The sequence below is a fragment of the Lonchura striata genome, chromosome 9, assembly GCF_046129695.1.
Source record: "Lonchura striata isolate bLonStr1 chromosome 9, bLonStr1.mat, whole genome shotgun sequence".
NCBI lineage: Eukaryota > Metazoa > Chordata > Aves > Passeriformes > Estrildidae > Lonchura > Lonchura striata.
The window spans coordinates 22,867,506-22,891,773 of record NC_134611.1 but is presented as its reverse complement, the minus strand read 5'-3'; the positions used below and the strand labels follow the sequence as shown (position 1 = coordinate 22,891,773).

The 24,268-nt window shown below is 36.8% G+C and overlaps 2 protein-coding genes across 5 annotated transcripts; both read left to right on the top strand.

Annotated features, from left to right (window-relative positions):
- Positions 1 to 679: 679 nt before the first annotated feature.
- DBT (dihydrolipoamide branched chain transacylase E2) lies at positions 680 to 12,232 on the top strand. 3 transcript variants are annotated; one of them, XM_021525129.2, is made up of 12 exons: positions 680 to 753; positions 3,716 to 3,780; positions 4,730 to 4,853; positions 5,026 to 5,101; positions 5,997 to 6,178; positions 6,525 to 6,652; positions 7,374 to 7,617; positions 8,407 to 8,573; positions 9,191 to 9,268; positions 10,315 to 10,506; positions 10,666 to 10,737; positions 11,587 to 12,232. In XM_021525129.2, exons 2-12 carry the CDS (start codon positions 3,718 to 3,720, stop codon positions 11,752 to 11,754), a joined length of 1,494 nt encoding a protein of 497 aa, XP_021380804.1. In that variant the 5' UTR covers positions 680 to 753; positions 3,716 to 3,717; the 3' UTR covers positions 11,755 to 12,232. The 3 variants fall into 3 exon arrangements, with proteins under 3 accessions (XP_021380804.1, XP_021380814.1, XP_077641587.1); XM_077785461.1 differs by lacking the exon at positions 680 to 753 and adding an exon at positions 3,020 to 3,027; XM_021525139.2 differs by lacking the exon at positions 3,716 to 3,780 and having other exon boundaries at positions 686 to 753.
- Positions 12,233 to 13,369: 1,137 nt separating this feature from the next.
- On the top strand, positions 13,370 to 24,265 carry LRRC39 (leucine rich repeat containing 39). 2 transcript variants are annotated; one of them, XM_077785465.1, is made up of 9 exons: positions 13,370 to 14,487; positions 16,605 to 16,788; positions 17,621 to 17,726; positions 19,075 to 19,231; positions 19,779 to 19,915; positions 21,318 to 21,463; positions 21,834 to 21,986; positions 23,022 to 23,161; positions 24,184 to 24,265. In XM_077785465.1, exons 2-9 carry the CDS (start codon positions 16,664 to 16,666, stop codon positions 24,237 to 24,239), a joined length of 1,020 nt encoding a protein of 339 aa, XP_077641591.1. In that variant the 5' UTR covers positions 13,370 to 14,487; positions 16,605 to 16,663; the 3' UTR covers positions 24,240 to 24,265. The 2 variants fall into 2 exon arrangements, with proteins under 2 accessions (XP_077641591.1, XP_077641590.1); XM_077785464.1 differs by having other exon boundaries at positions 16,602 to 16,788.
- Positions 24,266 to 24,268: the final 3 nt, after the last annotated feature.

The window sequence follows — 24,268 nt, the reverse complement described above, 5'->3', positions numbered from 1 at the left end:
TCCCCGCGGTACTGACCGCAGGAGGCAATGCCTTTCCCTTGTCCTCAGGGCCGGAGCCGTAACAACCGCGGCACCTGGGACATCAGAGCCATGGGTACAGCGCTGCCGCGGAGGAGAGCTGCCCTGCTCGTTATGAGCTAATTTCCTCAGAATCACAGAATGAATTAGGTTGTAAAAAACTTCTGAGATTATCAAGTCTACCACCATGCCAGTCAGACCATGGCACTAATTACCACGTCCAGTCTTTTCCTTAAACACCTCTAGGGTTGGTATAACCGCCAGCTTCCTGGGCAGCCCGTTCCGATGTCTAATCACCCTTTCTGTGTGAAGACAGTCTTCCTACTGTTCAACGTAAACTTTCCCTGGTGAATCTTAAGACTATGCCCTGCCGCTTGTCACCTGGGACCCCAAGCTGGCTACAATCACCTTTCGCGCAGAACCACAGACACGGGCGTGTAGGTCTGGCAGGCGCACGCAGCACTTTATTACACGTGTATGGGGAAAGGCCGGGCTCTCGGCGCTGCCCTTCCCGGGACCGGCACCCGCGGCTCGGGCCCGGGAGCCCCGCGCAGGGCGCGGTCCCTCCCGTGGGCGTGTGTGGGCCCCGAGCGCCGCCGCGCGCTCCTGGTTGGCCGAGGCGGCGCGGCCGCCGCGGGTTGGCTGTGCCGGGGGTGTGTGCGGGGCCGCTCTGCCCGGGGTAAGATGGCGGCCGTGACCGCGCTGAGGAGCAGCTGCCGAGCCGCGGGGCGCCTGGTAAGGGGAGCGGGGACCCCGCGGGCGGCGGCGCTCCTCCCGCGGCCGGCCGGGGAGGGAGAGATAACTCTTGGCATCCCCGAGCCCTGTTCCTGCCGGCGGGCACACGGCGCGCACCGCGCCTCTGCAAACGCGGCGCGCTGGCGGACCTGTCGCCTCGGCAGTGTGCGGGGCCGGGCAGCGACTGAGCTCCGTCCCCGCTGTGCGCTCCCCGCGGTGCCCGAGTCCCCGGCTGTGCCCCGCGCTCCACAGGCACCCCGAAGTGGCACCCTCTCCCCCCGCGCTGCCCGTGCTCCCTGTGAAAGAAACTTGTGCCTTTCTGTAATATGACAGTGACATCCTCCTCTTCTGTTATTTCTAAGTCATCCCGTTATTGCTTTGCCTAAGCGTTGCTCTGCCATCACCGCTTCTCCGCCCACGCATCAGCTCCCTTTGCATACCGCATCTGTACGGAGACGGTGTGGATACACGTACAAAAAAGGAAAACGTGTTTCTTTGAATCCCAGGAGCCTTGATACTTGAAAAGTACTTGAGATTCTTTACCATAAGAAGTGAATCTTCTTGGTTGCCTTTTTGAGATACTTACAATTTCATGGCCGTAGACTTCGTTCATGCTTTCTTCTGTCTTGCATTACAGTCTTCTTGCTATTGTGAAGAGCATTGGTTTCCTATTATGTCACCCCTATTTTGTAGGATGTTAGAAAAGAAATAATTTTTGACATTTAGAGGCAAAATTAAGGATCAGTTCCAGTTTCTAGTATGTTTTTCTCTTACTAATTCATATTGTAATTTTAAAGCATAATGCTGAGGAAGTTTTAAATTATACTTTTGTAAGGCAGTTTACATCCAGTAACTTATAAGTATTTATAAATAATTTTACTAATTAAGAGCACTGAAATTAGCATTTTCTTTTAAATTGTATTTCTAACCTTCTACTCTTAAATCTGGAGAGAGATTCTGATAAGATGAAAACACTCATCTTATCTATGTGCATGCTGAACTGTAGAATTGGCTGGTTTGTAGTGTGTGTTTCCTGCAAGCACATTTTGAATCTGAGCCAGAGGCCTTTGTTTGAAGTGGTAGGGAAATGGCAGGTACCTGGACACTGGGACATGTGCCAGGTATTTAGATGAGGGATGGCATCAGATTAAAACACATTACCAGGGATGTTGCTTTAGTATATAGGTAACTATATACTTGGAAATATAGAATATGTATGCAAAACACATCCAATGTGAGAAAATGTTCATTAAAATGACTCAGTGGGACAGAAGTCAAGAGAGTTCAGCAGGGCAATATCCTTTAATGCAAAGTTATTGCCTGTGACCATGAACTGTTCAATTTTACTTGGAAATTTAGTGTTACTCCCTCAGTTAATCAGTTCTCTTCAGGCTGCTTAAAAATACTTTGGTCTGAGGCCAACATACAGGATCAGTGGTAATTTAGAAAACCGGAGTTGGCTTGTTTTTAAGGAAACAAAGCTGAACCTGAGAGGGAAGGCAGTTGTCCCCCTGAGTGCCCTCAGCTCCCCCTTGGCTGGGGTCAGAGCACGGCTCTGTCAGCCAGGCTGGTGTGGCCTCAGTCCCAGCGAGGGTTTGACTGGGACCTCAGCTCCTTTATGCCAGAGTCACTCTACACACTGGAGACGTGCACAGGAAAGCTGTTGCCTTGCTGTGGCAGTATTGCCTTTAAGTTGCTGTTTAGTCTAACAATAGCCAGGTTAACAAGCTTAGTATAGCATTTATGTTTGGGGTTTACTGATAGATTTTTCCAAACATCAAAATATTTAGATGGGTATACTATGGATATTAGAGCTAATTTTGTCTTTTATGTGCCATTTTTATTTCTTTGTTTGGCATTACACCAGTATTATGGTGATTAAATGCTGAAATTGTAAGCACAGTCTCTTTGTTTAATGGATTATAATTTTTTCCTTGTTGGTAAGGAACACTGCTCTGTGAGAAGATTGTGTCCTGTATTATTAGTTTAACATACTAGCACATCAGCTTTTTGGTAGAGAATGTGCAAAACTGAAAACCAGAAAGATATTGTTTTAAAAAATGCAATAGTTTTTAATTATTCCTTCAAATATAATATAAAACAGCATGGTAACTCTTTAATAACAACACCAAGTCTCTTTTTTTGGCAGTGACATTACTAATTTACTACCTGCATTGGTAACCAAAGGTTAAAAATCACATGGAAATCATTGTGAAACTTCACATTTAGAAATAGTTCAGAGATTTGATGTGCTCCTTGTGATCATCTTCACAGGTAAATACTGAATGTTTTTCATTTAGGGTCATATAAAGAGAAAAGAGAGTTTTTGCAAGTTTGTGACAAAAACGTCTAGTTGAACAGTTTTTTCAGTAAACATTAAAATGTAACCTTCAACTGGGAAGAAGCCCAGAATTAAAAATAGAAGAAAAATAAGATTGTGAAGATGTACACTGTATGCCAGTTTTGTAATTAAATGTAAACTTTAAACATATTCCTAAAGTACAATTTTTTGTAAAATTGCCATGTTACTAGGTTGTTGAATATGGAAAGTTGTTTGGAGGACCAATGAAAAGATTTTCTATTTGCTTGTTATGGGAATGAGAAAAATACTCATACTAGATCAGTAAGTACCATCTTAGTGGCAGGCAACTGAAAGGTAATTCAAATTATATAACTTTGTTGTGTCCACCATGATAGACTGTGTTGTATAAAGATTTGTTTCTTAAAGAAAGGGGATATTGGATATAACTTGCAGTGCTGGGTTAAATAATACAGAAAATGAGTACATTGTCAGTTCAGAATTGTATGGCCTGCTGAATAATGTACTTTTTAAATAATGAAAAATGATAGCAAATAGTTGAACAGTTTGGGGTGTGGGGAGGGAAACAAGAAATTTCATATACTCTGTAATTACTGAAAGGATTTTTTTAAACAAGAAGTTAAAATTAACTTTCCCATGCAGGTATGCTGTTTTCTGGCTCCTCTAAGAAGATAATTTCTAAATTTTACAGTTTTGAGCTACTTGAGGTACATTGTAGCACCTGAATTTTTTTCATATCTCTAAATTAGTTAGAGATAGTATCTACAGAGAAATTGTTATTTTTATAGATTTTACAGTACTCTTAAGACAACATAACACCAGAATTACATGAAATTGAATAAGTTTACTGGATAAGAACATGTCTGAACTAACTTGTGTTGAAATTAATAAAATACCTGTTTATGTCAATGCAAGCACTGCCATCTTTGCTTATGATCACAATCATGACTGATTACAAGATGCTTTAAAGCTTAAAGTTTTGTCTGAAGAATCTTTCAGAAAAATCTGTAGACCCTTTAAAACTCGTTTCTGGATAAATATAATTGTAACCATAAAAGACAACCATCTCATGGCCAGTTCTTACAAAATATCATTGAAGCTGATTTGAGATGATGTTTACTTGAAGACGATTGCCACCTATACAGGAACAAAAATGAAAGGGCAACTCTGGGCCCTCTGGTATGAATTTCCTTTCTGATTAGTACTTCTGATCAATTTCTGTTGGGACAAATATGCTGGTTTTCCATGCAGTCTAGGGAAACCTTCCAGCATTCATCCTGGATAGGAATATTTCAGATGTCTGATATGGTTGATAGTGAGCGTACTTTTTGTGTGCCTGTCCTGATTAAACTAATTCATGAGAGAAACAATAGCAATGAATCACTCACCAAATCCTGTAATGATTTTTGTTAATTGGTTGTGTCACTGTGGCTTTAATCTCCCCGTGTGTTGTGTTAGTGAAAGAAGCTAAAAACTGGCAAAGCTTTGGCTAGTGTAAAGGTTACTGTATGTTCAAGAATGCATTCAGTGTAATTGTGTTCCATAAGAACTTCTCTTATATTGACCAGAATGAAACTATTTTAGTATGACTGTTACATGGGGAATATTAAATGAGCTCTACCTCCACTATATTAACCCTTGAGATTTTCTCCCCAGGTTTGCATTCATCGCGTTAGATCGTGCAGCAGCATTCGCTTTATAAAATCAAAATATGTGTGCGTGTTTGACAAATCTGCCCTCAAGTTTAGTCATCAACAGCGATTATTCAGAACATCTGCTGGTAATCCTTTTCATAATAAAATAATTTATTTTATTTTGCTATTTTATGAGTGTTGTGTTAGAGGTTTGCATATGGCTGGTATGCAGATTTTTTCTCATGCATTCAGATTTTTCTCTCTGGTAGCTTGTATTGAATTTTAAACATGCTGTATTTTTTTATTGTCTGTTTCAAGTTTCATGTGGCCAAATTGTCCAGTTTAAGCTTTCTGACATTGGAGAAGGAATTACAGAGGTGACTGTAAAAGAATGGTAAGCTCTGCTTTCCTGGAAACACACTAAGAAATCAGCAGGTAGTTTAGCAGCTTTATCTATATGACCATTGAGTTATGTGAGAATAGTTTTTGGTTTACTAGTGAAGTTTTTCAGGTTTCATTTTGCACATTTTAAAACATTATACATACTGAGCTTTTTATTTTGTTTGTTTGCAGTCTCATATGTTTGTGATTGGAAAAATTGGAAGGAATGGGATGCACCTGTATATAGGCTTCTCCTTCACTGATTGATGTGTTTTGAGTTCAGGAGGCCTGTCTTTTGTTATTTTTACTTACACTTACTTAGCTTTAGAAACTTTACTTAGCTTTGGAAACAAATGGTTAGCCTAAAGAATCCACATAATTTTATCCTGTACCCCTCCTCTGTTGCTTTTAGTAAAGGATTTGAACTTCTAAATTGTTTGTAAAAAGCCAGTGATGAATGGATTAAACAAAATCAAAGTGTACATGAAGGAAGGCAGTGTTGAAAAGCCTTGTTCTTTGTACAAATACCTCTTTGCATGGAAAACAGTATTCCCTACTATCCATTTCCTTTCTGAAACTGATAAGTATATTGACAAGTTGAGACCAACAACTTCCTTGCATGGAGATTAAGTTGGGTTCATTCTTATATTTAGATGCTTTATAATCTGACAGGAAAACTCTGCTTTAATAAAGTAAATGTAATATGTGTGTAATGATATTCATAATAATTTTGTCATTTCACCCAACAAAGAAGTCTGTGGCAGTCAGACAAAATGCATGTAGCAAACATAGCCAGTATGCAGAATTTGTTTTCTCATCTGGAATGAATTTCCTTGTTGTGGGATGTGTATTACTGAACTTACCAGAGGAACAGAACAGGTTTTTACACTGGCTGTCTTTGCTCCCAGGTACATAAAGGAAGGTGACAGCGTATCTCAGTTCGACAGCATCTGTGAGGTGCAGAGTGATAAAGCCTCTGTTACTATCACCAGTCGTTATGATGGCGTCATCAGAAAACTCCATTACAGCATAGATGATATTGCTTTTGTTGGAAAACCACTAGTGGACATTGAAATTGATGCTTCAAAAGGTATTGTAAGCCATTTTTTTTCTCATGCATATTTTATGTTTGTTGTCATAAAACAATCAGTGGCAGAGAAGCTTACTTTTTCCTCCTGAAAATCTTCAAAGATTTTTTTCCCTTTATAAAGTCAAGAAATTTGAATAGAGAAAGCTGTGATATTTATTAGAGTTTAAAATCTCCTAGACATTTCCTCTTGAATATTTAACTTAAGCAGCAACCTTTAGCAAGCTGTGTTCCCATCCACATTAACTCAAAGTAAATCATAAAAACTTTAGCTGTCACAGAATGGTTGACTTGGGAATTAACAAATGCTTATAATATAATAAAGTTAATTTTTTCTTTTTGTTTGCAGGTGTTGCCTCAGAAGAAGATGTTGTTGAAACACCTCCTATGTCTCATGAAGAGCACACTCACCAAGAGATAAAAGGTCACAAAACATTAGCAACCCCTGCAGTTCGTCGCCTGGCCATGGAGAACAATGTAGGTTTGCTGAATAAGGTCCTGCTGCATTTTACCCAGCAGTTTGACTGATTAGAAGAGCACTGATCTAGAGGAAACACTTGTTTTCAAATACATTTTACATGTGTGAGAACTGCTGTAGAAATGAAGAGGGCTGTGCTTTCTGATGGTTATGGTGAATAGAAAAAGAATTGCTGGGCTGAAAAGACAGCTAGGAGGCTTTAGGCTGAAGACTGAGAAAACCTATCTAGAATGAAAATAAGAAACTGTCAAAGGAGATTCCTGAGAATCTCTACAGAGAACATAGGAGGGAAAAAGAAAAAAAAACACCTTGTTTTGCTTTTCAGATTTGTATTAGAGCAGAGGATATACTAGGTGATGTATTGCATGCCTTTTTTGCCCTATGAATATTCCATTCATTTTGAAAGCTCATGATGCATTCTTAGGACAGAATTAAGTGACAAATAGCTTTTCTCAAATTAATATTTCACTACTGATCCTGTGAAGTAATTAGGAGGGTAACAGTATTCATAATTCCTCCTTGAAGTATGCAGTCAGATACCTAGTGGGACTTTTGGATGATTTGAACTAAGTTGAATACCTAATAAACTATAGAAAGAAACAAAAAACTGCAAATATGTTGGATCAGAAATGGGAATAATTTTTAACCATAGCTCACAATATAAGGTATTTTTATGTTGCTGTAAAACTAAAGTATCACTGCTTGTTATGTGATTTTTAGATTAAATTGAGTGAAGTTGTTGGGACAGGAAAGGATAATAGAATCCTTAAAGAAGATATACTCAACTACTTGGCCAAACAAACAGGAGCTATTTTGCCTCCATCACCGAAGGCTGAAATTGTCCCACCTCAGCGGAAAGCAGAGACTGTGCCATCTGCTCCAAAGGACAAAGCACGCAAAATCCCTGTGCCTGTTTCCAGACCCATTGCATTTTCAGAAAAAGATAAAACTGAACCCGTAACAGGTAAATCATGAAATATAAAGTCTTGAGACCATGGTCACAGTAGACTACCAGTACCTGTTGCTCTGTGAGTAGCTGATTCCTTTTGATGGGAGTGTGTTTCATGTGATTGTTATGCAAGTGAGCATTTAGGAAAACACTCTGTACAAAGCATATCTGGTGAAATTATTTCATGAAATATTTGTTCATGTTTTGGTTGGATCGAGTTGGGCTGCAAATTGTACTTGCTCATTCTTCAAGTGTATGTTGAAACAGGTAGGAGGAATTCTAAACATGGATTTGTCATGGTAGCAATCATTATGCAATTAGTGGCAAAGTGCAGTGAATTTAAGGGTTTATCAGTGCTTAGTAAAAGCATACTGCACTATTATGTGTGACATTCACACCTGTTTTGGAGAACAGTGCCATAAAAGACACTAAGGTAACAAAAAAATCACATTACAAGAGGAAGATTAAAGTTTTTTGCTTGCCTTCCAAGCAGTGTTTATTTGGAGAGGCTGGAAAGCGTAATGCAGATTATCATATTATGATTTCAAATTTATACATGCATAGGCGAGAGATGCAGTAATATAATCTGAAGTATTACAGTCTTCAAAATTGAGTTCTATGAACCAAATAACTCAGTAAGTGCTCTCTACCCTGTTCTTCTTTGGTTATGCTTTGGCTTTGGTTTGGTTTTTGTAAGTTGTGTAATTTGGTTAATGGAAACAGATGAAATTTCTGTTCACTTACTGTCCATAACTTCACAGAAGGTCATTTTGTTGGTTTAAGAAGACAATGAATATTTTCCAGGTTTTCAGAAGGCCATGGTAAAGACTATGAGTGCAGCCCTAAAGATCCCCCACTTTGGTTATTCTGATGAGATTGATTTGACTCAACTCGTTCAGCTGCGAGAAGAGCTGAAACCTCTTGCTGAAATCCGTGGAGTTAAGCTTTCCTTTATGCCTTTCTTCATAAAGGTGAGGCATGCAGCAGAGCCCTGTATGGAGTACTTACACAGGTTTTGCCAAAATCTGTTAAATGATTGTTGTAAGTTTGGAGCACCTCTCTATCATCTGAGTTATGGCAGATCACAGGAAAACTGTTTTTTTTGTTTATTGAGCCACATAGCAATTTACAGTTGGAACTGCAGCTAGAGTTATGTAATGTCACTGAAATTTTTTGAAATATTAATGGGAAAGGATAGAGTGCCTTCAGCATAATTTAATATGGAGGTAAGCATCACCAGGTGTTTGAATTGCACAAAGCAAGTTTTCAAAATTGTCAGTGTTTTTTGAGCTGATATGAAATGCATCATGGTTCTTGTTGGTGTTATTATTATAATTTTTGTACTGCTGATGAATCCCTTAGGTCACTGACTGTTGTCCCTTCTGTTGTTCAGAAAAGCAGGCAGTTGCACTCATGTGCAGTGGATGTACAGACTAATCTGGTAATGCTATTGCACTCAGAGTGCTACCTAAACACCCATTCCATATTGTTATAAATCTAAATTTTCTCTTACTATTGCCTCTTTTGCATGGAACTCTGCTTATAAAATATAAAAACCTATTTTGTCGTCTTTTGTTATATTTAACAGGCAGCCTCTCTGGGATTGCTGCAGTATCCCATTCTTAATGCTTCTTTGGATGAGAACTGTCAAAATGTCACATATAAGGTTTGTAAACTATGGATGAATGTTGTGTGCAGAAAGTGAAAAGTAATGTCTAACAGGAACCTTTCAGAATGTCTGAGCTAATTATAAGAACCAATATTATGGTGTTGTGCAGGCTAATAATTAGTGTGTTCAGATTCTGAGATCTAGATTTGATTTATTGTTCATCTTATTTCAGTAGTTTGTTAGGTAAGAGTCACTTTATTATTCAGACTTGCCTCAAAAATGCATATTAATAACTTAATTTCCTATTTTTCACCTGGATATGGGTCATGCTTTTAAAATGAGAATATTTCAAATATAGTACAACAATTTTTAGGGTTTTTTGTGCATGGTAGTTCAGCTGTTCCAACACTCAACCCTTATATATTAAAGTACAGTCTTGATAAAACTTATATAGTTTTTATACAAGCTGCTGGATTGATACTTCTGGGAAACAAGTATCTATTTTCTTAAGTGGTGTGTACTTGCACCTTGCAGTGCGTACTTTTTTTGTGCTGTTTTATAAGTATCTCTCAGGATCCTTATATTCCTTTCAAAAAATGAAAAGCAAGTGATCTCAGTGATAAGAATGTTAGCTAAGGTCATCTGTAATGGAAATGGAACACGGTAGTCTCCATTTGTTGCAGAGAAACTGCATAGTTCATGATTGAAAAGTTTGTGGTGTTTTTAGATGACTATGCACACACCAAATTTCTTTTTTTTTCTTTTTGATTTCTGTGTTCACTTTAAAATATGCTATTTATGTTTTGTTACACATATGATCATCCTAAAGTGCAGTGTTTTCAATGTGAAGTTGATTCCAGGACTTTGTATTCTCTGAAAGTGGAATTATCAACATCAATTTGCAGTTTGCAAATGTGAGGCTAATTTAAATAAAATTATATCCTTTTCTTCCCTCAAAGTTGTATGCAGGAATGCTTACTAAATACAGCACTTTCCAGGTAAAAAAGATAAATAAGGAAAATGTGACTGAAGTGGGTTTTTACGTAAAATACATTTTAAGTTGACAGCTTATATTAATGTGTGGTTAATGGCACTTGCTACAGGCTTCACACAACATTGGAGTTGCAATGGACACAGAGCAAGGTTTAATTGTCCCAAATGTGAAAAATGTTCAAGTCTGCAGTGTGTTTGACATTGCTGTGGAATTAAATCGCCTCCAGTCCTTGGGCTCTGCAGGCCAACTGGGAACAAGTGACCTCACTGGGGGAACATTCACCCTTTCGAATATTGGCACAGTAAGTACAAGGAAAATGGGAGCTGCTTCTGAAATCTTCTTCTGAAATGCAGTTTTACTGAAGTTTAATATGCGAAGAAGAAAATCTGTAGCAATTAATTCAAGAGGCAATCTGCTTAAAAAAGTTGTTAAATAATATCCCCACCTTTTTCTTTTCTAGATTGGTGGCACTTATGCCAAACCAGTGATACTACCTCCTGAAGTAGCTATTGGAGCATTTGGAAAGATACAGGTATATTAACTTTATCTCAGTGATGAGAGTGTTAGCTAAGGTCATCTTAATGGAAATGGAACATGGAGTCTACCTTTGTTGCAGAGAAAATGCATAGCGCATGACTGAAAAATTTGTGGTGTTTTTAAATGACTATGCACACACCAAATGTTTAATTAGAAGTCTCTTACACTAAAGGTTCATATTTATTTTCCAGAATCCTGTTATATTTCTCTCACATCTATGTTTAGCCTTCGGGTTAGTAAGAAACAATATAAATACAGTTTTACAAATTTTGCAACACGACAATAACAATTTTGCTATCAGCAGGGAGAAAACTTGAGAAATATTATGAAAATGAATTTTAATTTCATAAGCCAGGTAGCTGAATTCATAGAGAATTTTGGATGTGAAGGCAGTTTTATATTTCTGTATCTCAGGCTTTAAATCTTTAGTACAGACATTGGAGTTCAGTGCTGGAAATTAAATTAGTATTAACTGAAATTATTTCTATGTTCTTCCTCTAAGCATTTTTTAGAGGTGCTTTAAGGAAACTGCCACTTTGAGAGCTAAGAGTGCAATAAACTATTCAGGAAGAAACTTTGGAGTCAGGAAAAGCTTTTACTACTTCAGTGTTTCCATGATGGTGGAAATAGGCTATGATTGTTTATTACACAGGCTTGCAGTATATTCTGATCCATAGCACAAACAGTAATGGAAAAGTCTTGGTTTTTAGTATGGTGTTGCTGCTGTCTAATTCAGCAAAATGTTTTAATTTAGATCAACAAATTAGCAAGAAAAAAAAAGCAGATTTGCTAATGAAAGTATTCGATTTAATAATTCTGGTTTTGTCCTTCCTCTGATTTTTAGGTTCTTCCTCGGTTTAATAGCAAAGGTGAAGTAATTAAAGCACAAATAATGAATGTGAGTTGGTCAGCTGATCATCGCATCATTGATGGAGCTACAATGGCCCGATTTTCTAACTTGTGGAAATCTTACTTGGAGAACCCTGCTTTGATGCTGCTGGACCTTAAATAAAGGAAATCATGACTAGAATATGCCTTTAAACACCGTGGATTAGACTGAATAGTTATAAAAGCTTTCTCTGCTAACATGTGCCCTTTGCTACGTGCATTATATAATAATGTTATGTGGCTGAAAGTTCTCAACAGCTGATATCAGTCTCAATTAGTTGTTGCTTCTTTCATTTTGTATTGCTGTAATTTCATCTACAGCAGACTGTCAAACTGAATAGGTCACAGCTTCTGAATACAGTGGTGGTGGAATGTCTTTATTTTGCCTTTTATAATAAGAATGATTGTCAGGCTGGTGTGACTGAGTGCCACTACTCTACACCTGCAGTATATATAATCTGAAGGGAGATTTTGGAGGGGAATACTCATAGTACTTCTATTTTGAACACATAAATTTATTTTAACAAATAATATCTGAATTCCTAAAAGGGATTATACAAAAATCATATACAAATAAAATGCCTTTAATGCTTCTGCTGTAAGATGTCCAGAGAGCTTTTTGTTGTTTAACTGAGTAAACCTCTTAAGTCTTTTGCTAGTTCACTTTATCTGGCAATTACTTGCGCAGGTACTCTTTATCAAACTATAAATGAAGAGGCCATATTTATTCAAATGCTTTCTGACAACACTGATTGATAACTATAAAGGCCTTAATACTCTCTAGAGTATCCTGTATTTTTAAAGGCTGAAAGTAGTTTCAGTTGTTAACACTTTCCAGTTATTTTTAATTCTTATAGAAAGCATCTGTCTTAAAATGAAATGAGAAAGAGAAAACAAAAAAAGAAGGATCTTGTTTTATTATTCTGTCACTAGGTAAGCCTGATAGTAAGGTGCTGATGAACTAAAGCTTGCATTCTGTTACTGATATTCAGATACTAGAATCTGATAGATTAATCAGATTCAAAGAAGAATGGATGTTAAAAAATACTGTGAGATAAGGACTTCTTAAACTCAGATACAAGGCACATAATGAATAGGTTCAAGTTAATGCCTTTAGAACAGAAAACTTACGTGGCTTTAAGGTAAAATAAACAGATCATGAAGATTGCACTGCTGATTTAATGGGAGATATGAAGAAAACTGTTGCATACAAATACCTTCACACAGTCATGAGAAAAGACAGTTACCTAGCCTTAAAAATGAATTTGCAATGCACAAAATGGACATTTTCTCCTTTTTTTAGATATATCAAAAACAGGAGCATTCTTCAAAATGGTAGACCAAAGTTGTCTATTGCATTTAGCTGTGAAGATGTGAGACAGGCTACCAGAGGTAGAATCCCTGCTATCCATCATGCTGAGACTGAATAAGAGAAAAGCTGGTAATGTACGAAGGGGAGTGTGGCGCATCCATGTAAGGTGCTATTAATATTTCTATTGTGGTATAAGGGTCTTTTATATAAAAGTAATTTCTTGCAAAGTTTAACTGTTATATCATGCTTATCACGTATTTCATTTTTATCAGATTTATTTATTCCTAATAAAACTGTAAAGCCACAAAATATTGGTTTTTATTTGTGAATTTTATGCAGGCAATCCCATATGGGTGACTCAAACTCTTTCTTCTTGCCTTAAAAAAACATCCTGTACTCAAGGCTACTAGAAGAACACAGCCTAATGTGTACTTCCCTACAAGTATATTGTTGTGGTAAGGGCTTAGTCTAAAGGCTTAGGATATTTTTTAATCTGATGATGATTGAGAAAATAAATTGAGGAAATATAAGTGTATGAAAGAAAACAATAAAATTGCTTTGAAATACTTAAGACAGAATCAAGGAGAAGATTGAAAACTAAAGTACTTAGTGTCTTTTTAAGTAGGTAATGGTATTAATGTATTTAGTTGTTTGTGGACTGGAGATGGTTGGGTTTCTTTGTTATAAAGTTCTGTGTGGTAGAGTTATAACCAAATTAATGATGCTTTTAAAATTTTATCTTCATGTTTTATACTCCAGCTCAATTGGTTTGAACTATCCCTGTGTCAAATAGTGACCTTGTAGCTATTGTTGTCTCTGTTCCCATTTGATTGAAGTAAAAGATTCTGACAGACTTGCTCTCCTTTTATCTTCTCCAAGGGCTATTTGAAGAAATAGAATGTTAAAATATGTTTCATAATTGGAACCACGAAAAGGGGTGAGTAATAACCCCTCTGCACATCTTGGTAAAGATTACTTTTCTTTCTGAACTTTGAAAATTTGCAGTAAAATTCTTCAGCAAGAGAATTCTTCAGCATTGGCAAAAGTAATGAGTAAAATACTTAGTGATGTAATACCTTTTCTTGTCTGTTTAGTCAATTTTGCTGTTTAATAGCACTTTGAAGCTCAGTTACCTTACAGAGAAACATTTCTAAAGAAAGCAGTCATTTTTAATTCAATACTGGCCTTTGTTTCTAATTGTCATTTTTAGTTCAAAACAAACTTATTGTGTAGCATAACAATATTCCTTTGTTCTTCTTTGTTCACAATTTCTGATAATGGGAGTCCAGTTTAGGGGAGCCCAGTCACACTCAGCAAACTTAGACTTCAACAGTGGTAAATGCTTTGGGGGGTTGCAAAAGTGCCTCATGTGATGCCTTCTATTCTCAGCATAGGTTAAAATTAGAACTAGACTGACATTGCACTGGAGTCTGAGTGAGAGTTTTAAATGGCTTTGGTAATGCAGACAAGATTCATAATTTATCTCCGCTCTTGTCCAGAAAGCAATGAGTCACAGAAAATCCTTGAAAACACCAAGTAATTAAGGTAAGTTGTTGTTAAACTCTTTCTAATGCTTGGAGGTGAAGTTGTTGGGAGATCTGATTACTTGGGATGAATTTGTAGTTGTTTTACAGCCACACTTGGGAATTAATTTCTGAATTGTTGTCTGTAATGGCAAGATTATTATGGTTTTTATTTTCTCGATGAATAATAAGACCTTTTTGATGGAATCCTCTTATATAATGAAATCCTGAAAATAGTTGTATTCTTAGGTCCTTTGATATTTCATGGTTCTAGGGCAGTATTTGTTGAATGGTATGCAAAAGACAGTTGTCCAGAGTAAGCTTTACTAGAAATAAGTATTGGTTTGACTGCACAGTATGATACTGGGTTTGGTAGTACAACTATTAACAAATGTCTCTTTTCTGCACAATTTATATGAAAAGATTTCTAGTTTTCTAGCTAAAAGGGCTTGTAGTTCAAAAAATATCTTTAAACAACAAGAAATGATAGATTAGTTAATCACTTGATCTCAATAGAAATTTAAACTTGAAAAAATCTGGCAATTTGAATTGTAACCACTAACTGGAGCAAAGAACCTCATGCATGCATAGCATTACTGTTGCATGTTGAGATGGGGACTGGGAAGGGTAGTTATTCTGACCACTGAAAGAGGAGCTAATCCTTCAAACTAAACTAGTAAATGTGATCACATTTACGTGGGGGAGGGAAAAAGTGTACAGTCCTATCTTGAGAGGAAAAAATCCAATTCCTCTATAGGAACCCAAAGGCCAGACTGAACTGCCAGGCTGGAGTTGCCATTTGTGTCACTTGTCAAATCCTGCCATTTCTCCTTAACAAACAGAGAACACATAAGAATCATAAATATTAATGTATTAGACCAGATTCTTCTTTATTGAAGCTTTATAATTTGATTTTATGCTCTCTTTACAACAGAAAGCAATCCTGATATTTTACATTTTATTTGCCTACACATTTTAACTTAATTTCAGACTTTACAAATAAGTATGTTGGCAAAAGTCATAGTAAACATAAAATAGAATGATATTGCCAAATGAACATAAAAATGGTCACTAAGCAATTGTGGCTTATCCAGGGCCACACAATATTATAACAGAAACAAATATGAAAGAAAAAAATTGGTTCTAAAAGACAGACCTGCAGCAATTATTGTAGGGAAATACATGTATGAAAAGACATGAAATTCCTCTTTTGTTACCTACTTGCTTGTTTGGAAGAAAGTTATTCTTACTTTTTTTAGTTTAAAGCATATATAGGACATTTTTCTTACTTGCCACTACAAGTAAAAACTTAGAAAGGGAGCATTCAGATCATCAGTGTTCAGAGTACACTGCTGCTGGTTTGAAGTTTAGCCCTGTAAGCTTATCTGAATAGCAGTATCTTGGCTCCAGTAATGGCAATAAGAATGATTTTTAGAGGGATGCAGCTATTAGGATGAGTGAGTATCCTATTTTGCTGCTCTTCAGGACAATAGATATTAATTATCTCACTAAAGGATACATTATTTCAAAACTTTAGACTGAGTTTAATTTCACATGTGAATTCTGACGCTCAGTAGGGATACACAAACATTCAAAGAGAAATCAGAAGGATTTAAATGCATTTTCCTAAAGGTAATGCATTGCTAACTATAAAATGCATTGTAATTAATTAAGCTATGAAGAAAATGAATGCAAATGAAGTATACTAATTGATTTCAGGAACAGTTCCGTTTCTATAAAGTGCAAAACTCCTTTTGTGACAAGTATTAAATCGGGTAGGTGTCAGAATGCAGCTATCAGAATTGAACTGCCTTAGATTGCAGGTAACAGTTTAATGCCTGGGATGGGAACAAATGCACAAATCTGCATTTAATAATTATGGTCCACACTTAGCCTACCACTGAAGGAACTGAGAGAAGCTGTTGTTCACTGAATAAGAATGCAGAGTTTGCAAAAATACCATTTCTTACTATAATAAAATGTAACTAGGTGCAATTATCTATTTTTATAAAGAGAAAGCAGTTGATAAAATCCTGTCTGTTCTCTATATTAAGTCATTTGATAACATAGTGAAGTTGGTATTGCAGTATTTTATTTTTCATGTCTCTGTCTCCATCTGGTAACCCATATCTGAAGTAGTACATTGAGCCTGAAATTTAGTCAGATTCCTGCAAGCAAATCTGAACATGTAAAGGATCATGGCTGAAACTGCAGTTTGCCTGGGAACATTCTCTGCTGTGAAGACACTCTGGGAAGTGAGAATACACAAGATAAATGAAGAATTACAGAAAGAAAAGGAATTCAGGCAGAGGTCTGCAGGAAGGTAGGTAAATTGTAACTCTTTAAGTATGTGAAAAGCCAGACCTTATGTTACATTTCAGAAGACTATAATTGGTTTCTTCAAACTCATGCAGGCTCCATTTCTTAGTTGTTACTCCAGCAGGATTCCCTGTGATTAGAATTTATCTAGTGTCTATTATAAAAATATTAGTATATAGATTAAATCCCCTGTACTCAGATAGTAAAATCCTCTGCTCTGTAATTATTCTAACCAGTAAAGATATATTATGCTTTCTTCTCCATTGAGGTATTAACAGGGTTGCTTGGTCTTCTATCTGGCCAGCAATTTTATGAAATTTTAAGAGATTTAGAATTCAATTTTTGGTACTCCTAATTTATCAGATGTGTTTGAAGTGGAACAGCAAACTCAAAAGTTACTCAATATAAGCAGAAAGAAAGAGAATGACCTTGTCATAATTCTTGTACAGGTCCCCTTTGGCAAGCAAGCTTAAAGAAGCTGATTGATCTATTTTCTTGCACTTATATGTGGTGGACTGGAAGGCTTTAATTTTAGGAGTCTGCTTGATAATGTGCTTTAGAACTTTATTCCACATGACTTTATATTCTGTGGCCCTGCTGCAACATGGTGAAAGTGAATGTAAATTTGAAGAAGCGTAAAATAGAATTCCTGTAAATTAACCTCAGCCAAACATTAAGGGCTTTTTTTCTCCCCAACTCATAGTATATTAACATCCAGATAAAATTAAGGTTATTTAACAACGTGGTGTTTGTCTCTTTTTCCAGAAAATAGATAGGATAGTAATTATTGGCTGTATTTGTTGTGGCACCACTGGCAGATCTTTTTTCCCTTGTAGGCTACTGCTTGTCTGGGAGGAGAGAGCTGCTTTAGCAAAGCTCAAAGAAAAAGTTATTAATGAAGGTGGAAGAGCAATTTTAAGGATAGAGGAAGAAGAATGGAAGGTAGTGTTGATAGGAATGAATGCTGCTTGTGTTGAATGACTGATGCATTAGAAAAGTAATATTTACAGCTTTACACTTATTTGTGTTCTATTAACTGCTCACTGTGCTTTGCTAACAGTGAATTAGGACACACTGTTGTGAGTATAAAAGAAATCTGGGTGTTTTTTAGCCCTGAATATTAAGCGTTACTCTGCAAAAACAAAGTCCAAGATATTTTCCTGCTTTAGAAATTATTTTCACTGCAGAGTATGATTTTCAGTATGTAAATTCTCATTTAACATTCACACACCAGAACTACTGAAATGTATCAGGATGAAAACCCTCTGTGTTTGGGCGCATGAAGATATTTCTTATAGTTTATTTTGTCTTTCTAAGAGTGAAAATGAGCCAGTAGAGTCCCAGAACACTATTACTATTGTTTCTCATGTGCAGAGCTAATCTGCTGTTAATGCTGGCAGAATGAAGGCCATCAGTGCTCTGAGCCATGCAGAAATGCACTGACCAGCTCCTAGAAAGTGGTGATAATTAGTTTGTGTTGAGGCCAGTGAGAACGTGGCAGCCAGACCCAGCCATAGTTTGGTGGTCTGCAGGCCAGTGGTCCTTGTTCAGAGCTCTTCACGTACAGACATTGTAGGTTTTTTATCCCTCAGCTCTTCTGCTCTCAGCTGCTCACTGTTTTTATTGACAGAATAGGAAATAGAATTTAGATCTCCCTTTCTGTGCAACAATCTATTTAGAGCAGTTTCATCTTCAGTTATATTGATTTTTTATTTTAAAGAAAGAAAGAAACAAAAACAAGCCTGAAACTTGTCAATGACAGTAGTGCAGGTATCTAAATCCTGGGAGCCAAAAGAAGGCAGGTTCAGCCTGTGATCAGAATGACAATCCACACTTGATGTTCCCTTCAGGATCATGGAATCATGGAATATGCTGAGTTCATTGAGTTAACTCCTGGCTTTGCACAGCACCATTTCCAAGTCACACCATGTGTCTGAGAACATTGTCTAGACACTTCTTGAACCCTATGAGGCTCGGTGCTGTGACCACTGCCCTGGGGAGCCTGTTCCAGTGCCCAACCACCCCCTGGGGGAAGAATCTTTTCCTAATATATTGATGTAAGCCTTTATAAAATGTAAACCTTTTCCTAATATGTATGATAGTAAAATCATATCAGTTATGCTTGCTACTTCTGGCATATTTTAGAAAACAGTTATTCGGCTTAATTTTGTAACCTACATGTTAAAGTATAGCTTAAGAAAAAGGACAGACTGTTAGTGTTTCAAATCAAACTTCTGCCTCAGCCCATATTCTAAGCCAAATTTCTTCTGGTTTATATTTCCTATTGCAGACATTACCTTCGTGCTTATTGAAACTAATCCATCTCCAGGAATGGCAGCTTCACAGAACTAGTTTGCAGAAAATTCCTCAGTTTATTGGAAGATTTCACAGCCTTGTTGTTCTGGATCTATCAAGGAACTCAATTGAAAGTGTACCTAAAGAAATTGGTAAGCTGTGCTTCTTTTATTTTAAGCTGCTTTTCTAAGAAAATTGGTCTTGCACAAATGTTCCATTTTTTGCCCATTGCTTGTCTAATAATCCTATTGGGTAGTTAGAAAACAGATTATTTTAATCTGACAGTAAGATAGAGATCTCCAAACTGTAAAATCCCTATAAACTAAAAGTGGGCTGGATGGAAGAGATATCTCTGTGAAAGCTCCTCATGACACAAAAAAGGACCTGTTTACACAGCAGGGACTAGACATCAGAAAGCAACTAGCAAAGTGATACTGGAAAACAGACTTCATGTCCTGAGTCCATGACAGGAGTAGCCTAGTCACAATTTTTTGGTTTTGGGTTTTTCCTTGAAGCACTCAGCTAGATTGCAGTCCTGTACTAAAGAGTCCTGAGGTGCTGGTATTTACAGTTCAGTAATTTGTTTTGTTTTGTGAGAACACATAGAGTTTTTATAACAGCAAAAGGATAAAGGAAAACAAATAATATTGTGCTTCAAGTAGAATAAACATGAACATTTCTCTTTTGTACTTTCCGCAGGCCAGCTCACCAGCCTCCAAGAGCTGCTTCTCAGTTACAACAGAATAAAATCTGTTCCTAAGGAAATAAGTAACTGCATCAGTCTGGAAAGACTGGAACTGGCTGTCAACAGAAGTATCTCTGATCTTCCTCCTCAGGTTTTGACAGACTGTTTAGTTTTGTTTAATGCATATTTTGAATTTATCCAAAGCAAATTATCATTATGTGTTGCATTTCTGTTTTCAGATTTGCTGTGAAGCTGTGATTTCACAGTACTCCACACTGATGTGAACAACCTTTCCATGACTGGTCAAACTGAAGCCACATGAGAAGCACATACATACACCTGAGTAGCTGAAGGAGCCAGTCTTTATTTTGGCCAGATAAATAAGCAGTGCATGGAGGGTGGTGACACACTCCATATCAATTTGTTTAGGCTGGATATTGTCACTGAATTACCCCACTAAGAATCTGATGTCTTAGCACAGAGAAGTTCCCTTTTATGGCTGAGAGTACAAATTCACACCATGTCAGGAGACACCTGTAAGCATCTTTACGAGAACAGATAGATCTGATAGAGGGGTTGTGTGATTTATACAACTGCCTTTGCAGAGGTGAACAATTGTTGTTCTCAAATGTTTAAAACAATTATGAGAGAATGAACAGACCAAAATGTGAGAGACCTGCATCTGTAACTATTAATCTCTTAGAGATGACAAGTATGTAACTATATTTACTTGTTTTATTTAAAAAACCAGTCATGGCAATGTTTGACACCAATCAGTGTCTTGAAAATGTAGTGGGTCCAAATAACAATAGCATAGAATCTTCAAATGGAAATATGTACTATTAACCCAAATCCAGAATTTACAAAATCTCAGTGGATCCAGGTTGCAGGGTGTAACACAGAAACATAGGACATAGTTATGTCTGATGGAGACTGCGGCGATGTGATCACTGGGAAGCTTTGGTTATGTACACTTGAGTGGCACTCAGTGTTTAGACAATTGCACCAGATCTGCTATAAAACATTTTTGTACCACTTGAACATTGCAAAAGCACCTGAAGGCATAATTCACCAAATTACTTAGGTGCTGTGATACTGTGTTGCTTTTTTAGAATGTCTTGCCAGGGTAGTAGACTGCACAGCATGGAAGGTGTTATGGTTCACTCTGAATTACAGTCCATGAAATTTGATACATAAAAATCTAAATATTTTACAAACAAAAAATGGCATATTGCATGGAGTATGAAATTCTAAGGACAGTGCTGTCTTTAACATTCTCCTTCCTTGAGGCTTGGGGTATATCTGCATTGTAGTCAGCATTTATGGCACTCACTACTGGGTGGGAGGTAAAGTTCTGCTGCCTTACCAGTTCCCAACCTATCTACCTTTGAGGCAAAACTGCTATTGTCAGGTACTATCAGCTGCTGGAACTCAAAACCATTTTGTGTTTACTGGCTCCAAAATGTGTTGTAATGTTTCTCAACATTACTAGATAAGTGCTGTACAGATGCAGCAGCTACACAAAATTGCATTAAATCTCCCCTTCTTTTCAGCTCAGTGATTTAAAGAAGCTGTCACACATAGATTTGTGCATGAATCAGTTTACTGCCATCCCTTCAGCTCTCCTCAATATGCCAAATCTAGAATGGTTAGATATGGGGGGAAACAAACTCCAGGAGCTTCCTGATGCAATTGACAGGTAAATACACTCAAAGCTAATTTTAGTCTCAATTGCACTGTGTTGAAATTCTAATTAATAAACAGTACTTCAAAAGATTTTTATGTTAACCTCACTCCAAAGTCAAGATTTTATCAGCTCTAATATGATGTTTTAGATAAGCTGGAATAATCAATTTAATTAACAATAAATTCAGTATCAACTATAAGGTTAAGTATTTATTGTCAATCACATTTTTGAACAGATTAGGTGATTATCTTGGATATGGGGTTTCCATTGAGACTTGTTGCATTATGAGTCCTTTATGTGACTGAAAAATTAATTTTATAGTAATGACTGAGAGAATTAATTCTATGAATCTTGATCCATTGAACAAATACCTATTTTTCAGAATGGAAAACCTCCACACTTTATGGCTCCAAAGGAATGAAATAAACTCTTTGCCAGAAACCATTGGTAATATGAAAAATCTTAGTACTCTTGTTCTTAGCAACAACAAACTTAAGGATATTCCAGCTTGTATGAAGGATATGACAAATCTGAGGTAAGAAAAAGCACCAGTAATATAAATGAAAATAACTAGAAAATACTTTTTAAAGCCCCCCTTGAGCTGTAGATCATAAGTGATACTAAGGGAGAGGAAAAGGTATTACCACAGTTGTACAGATGGATACAATAAATCAGCATAATTACACAGATTCACAACAATTAAGGATCTGGTGAAGTAAGCTTTGTGTAGTGAAACTTTGTTAAAGAAGTAAATTAAGATAGCTACAGTCTCACATGAAAAGTAGACAATACTCATTTCATAGCCCTTCCACTATAATTGTCCTTTGATATCACTCTCTGAAGGCAAGAGCTCGCAGAAAAATGTGGCAGGCATTAAAATGACAGAAAGTAGAACTTTGCCATTGAGAATTCAAGCATTCAGAATTAAATAAAATTTATTAGGTTTAAGGAAATGGATGAAACTGTCATGTACTTGAGATGAAAAATACAAAATTATGTAAATTCTTAAGCGGTAGAATTTTAATTACTCCTTAGTATACTGTGACAGAAACTTCCCTGTTGTTAGCATTTTCATTTGGATTACTGGATGCTGGCTGTTTTAGAGAAAGAATCCTAGTCTGCATAAACCATGCCTAACCCAGGAAGATAATTCCTGCTCTCAGCTCTTTTGGAAGAACCTCCTTAACTAAATATGCACAAGCATAGGCCCAAGGATATAGAGAATAAAGAGACAGGACTGGCTCCTGCCTTGCAAAGCTGGGAGGAGCCACTTGCACTGTTCTCAACCACACTCACCTGTTTGTGAAAGCTCAAAACATCTGGCAGTGGGGTCACAAACTGAAGACAAAATTATGAGGACCACAATGTTTCCCCACCACAATCAGTTACTATTATAAAGCATCTTCTTAGCTTACTTAATACTACTGATAGAGTGGTGAGTTTAGTATAACAAGAACTTCATTTCCTTTTGCTTAAAATAGCATTTGAGAAATCTTAATTCAGTTTCAAAAGAATTATTTTCTCTGGACAAAACTTACTGCAAGATTAACCTTTTCTGGTGAATTCCTAGATTTGTTAACTTCAGAGACAACCCACTGGAGCTAGAGGTAACACTCCCTCCATGTGAGAACACAGATGAGGAGGAGCAACAGGAAATGTTTGGCATTGACTTCATGCACTTGTATATCCAGGAATCACTCAAGAAAACAGGTATGTCTTTTTTATTAATTCTGATCTCTCCACAATACAGTGAGGAAGAGAGGGATAAACTGGATAAATAAAATCGAGGATATGTATAAATATGAAACATGAATAACCTTCTTAATAAATGAGTAATAGTTTCCAAAAAAATCTGTAAATAGGCTTTTACTGAGGACAGGGGCACTTTTAGCAGGAGTTGGCACAGTAGGTTTCCAACAAACAGCACAGATTCTGGTAGGAACATACTGGAACCATGGAGCACTGTATTAAATGTGCCTGAGTTACCTACACCATGGATAAAGAGAAGCTGATGACTGTGTTTCATATTTGCAATTTAATCAGTTTACATAGTGAAGGTCTTCTAGTGTCCTTTAATTTATGAAGCTCAACTTTTCCTATTTTTAGATGTTGTCCAGATGGTACTTCCAGAGGATGATTAAGGGAGAAATGTCTATGTTCCTAAGATACATCTTTTAGCAATGAAATATCAACACCTGATTAACAGATGTTTCTCACAACTTGCTTTCCCTGACACAAAATACAGTCACTTAAACAAAACACCCCCAGTTTCATCCCATTTCTAAAATATGAAAAAAATTTGCTGTTCATTGTCTCTGGAGTAACAGTTTTAACATTGCAATAAGAGACCCAAATAAGCACTTTGGAACAGATTTTCAGTTGGCAGCTGTTACTTGCACTGAGCACTTCACTGCAGCTATAAAATGTTCTTGCTGATCTTCATTTTGTGTTTTGTGAAGGCTTAAAAAGTGAATGTAATGTTCTTGATTTAGAACACTAAGACAGCTTTTTTCTTATCAATATTTCATGAATGAACTATCAAATTAGCGAAAATATATCAAGATGACACTTTAGACATAAGTTTTCTTTCTGGATAGATTCTCTAGCAGCACAGGCTGATCAAAGTACTTAGGCCTACTTAAATATTTTAAGAAGAAATACAAAGCTAGTCTGAACTTCAAAGTGAGAATAAAGTATGTCAACTTCTCTTATTTTAACCTATTGTCTTTCAGGAAATGTGGAAAGTTGTACTTCTGGTTCTCCTCCTGTCATGAATCCTAATGAATAAAGAATGTAACTGTGAATGGAAGAAAATAT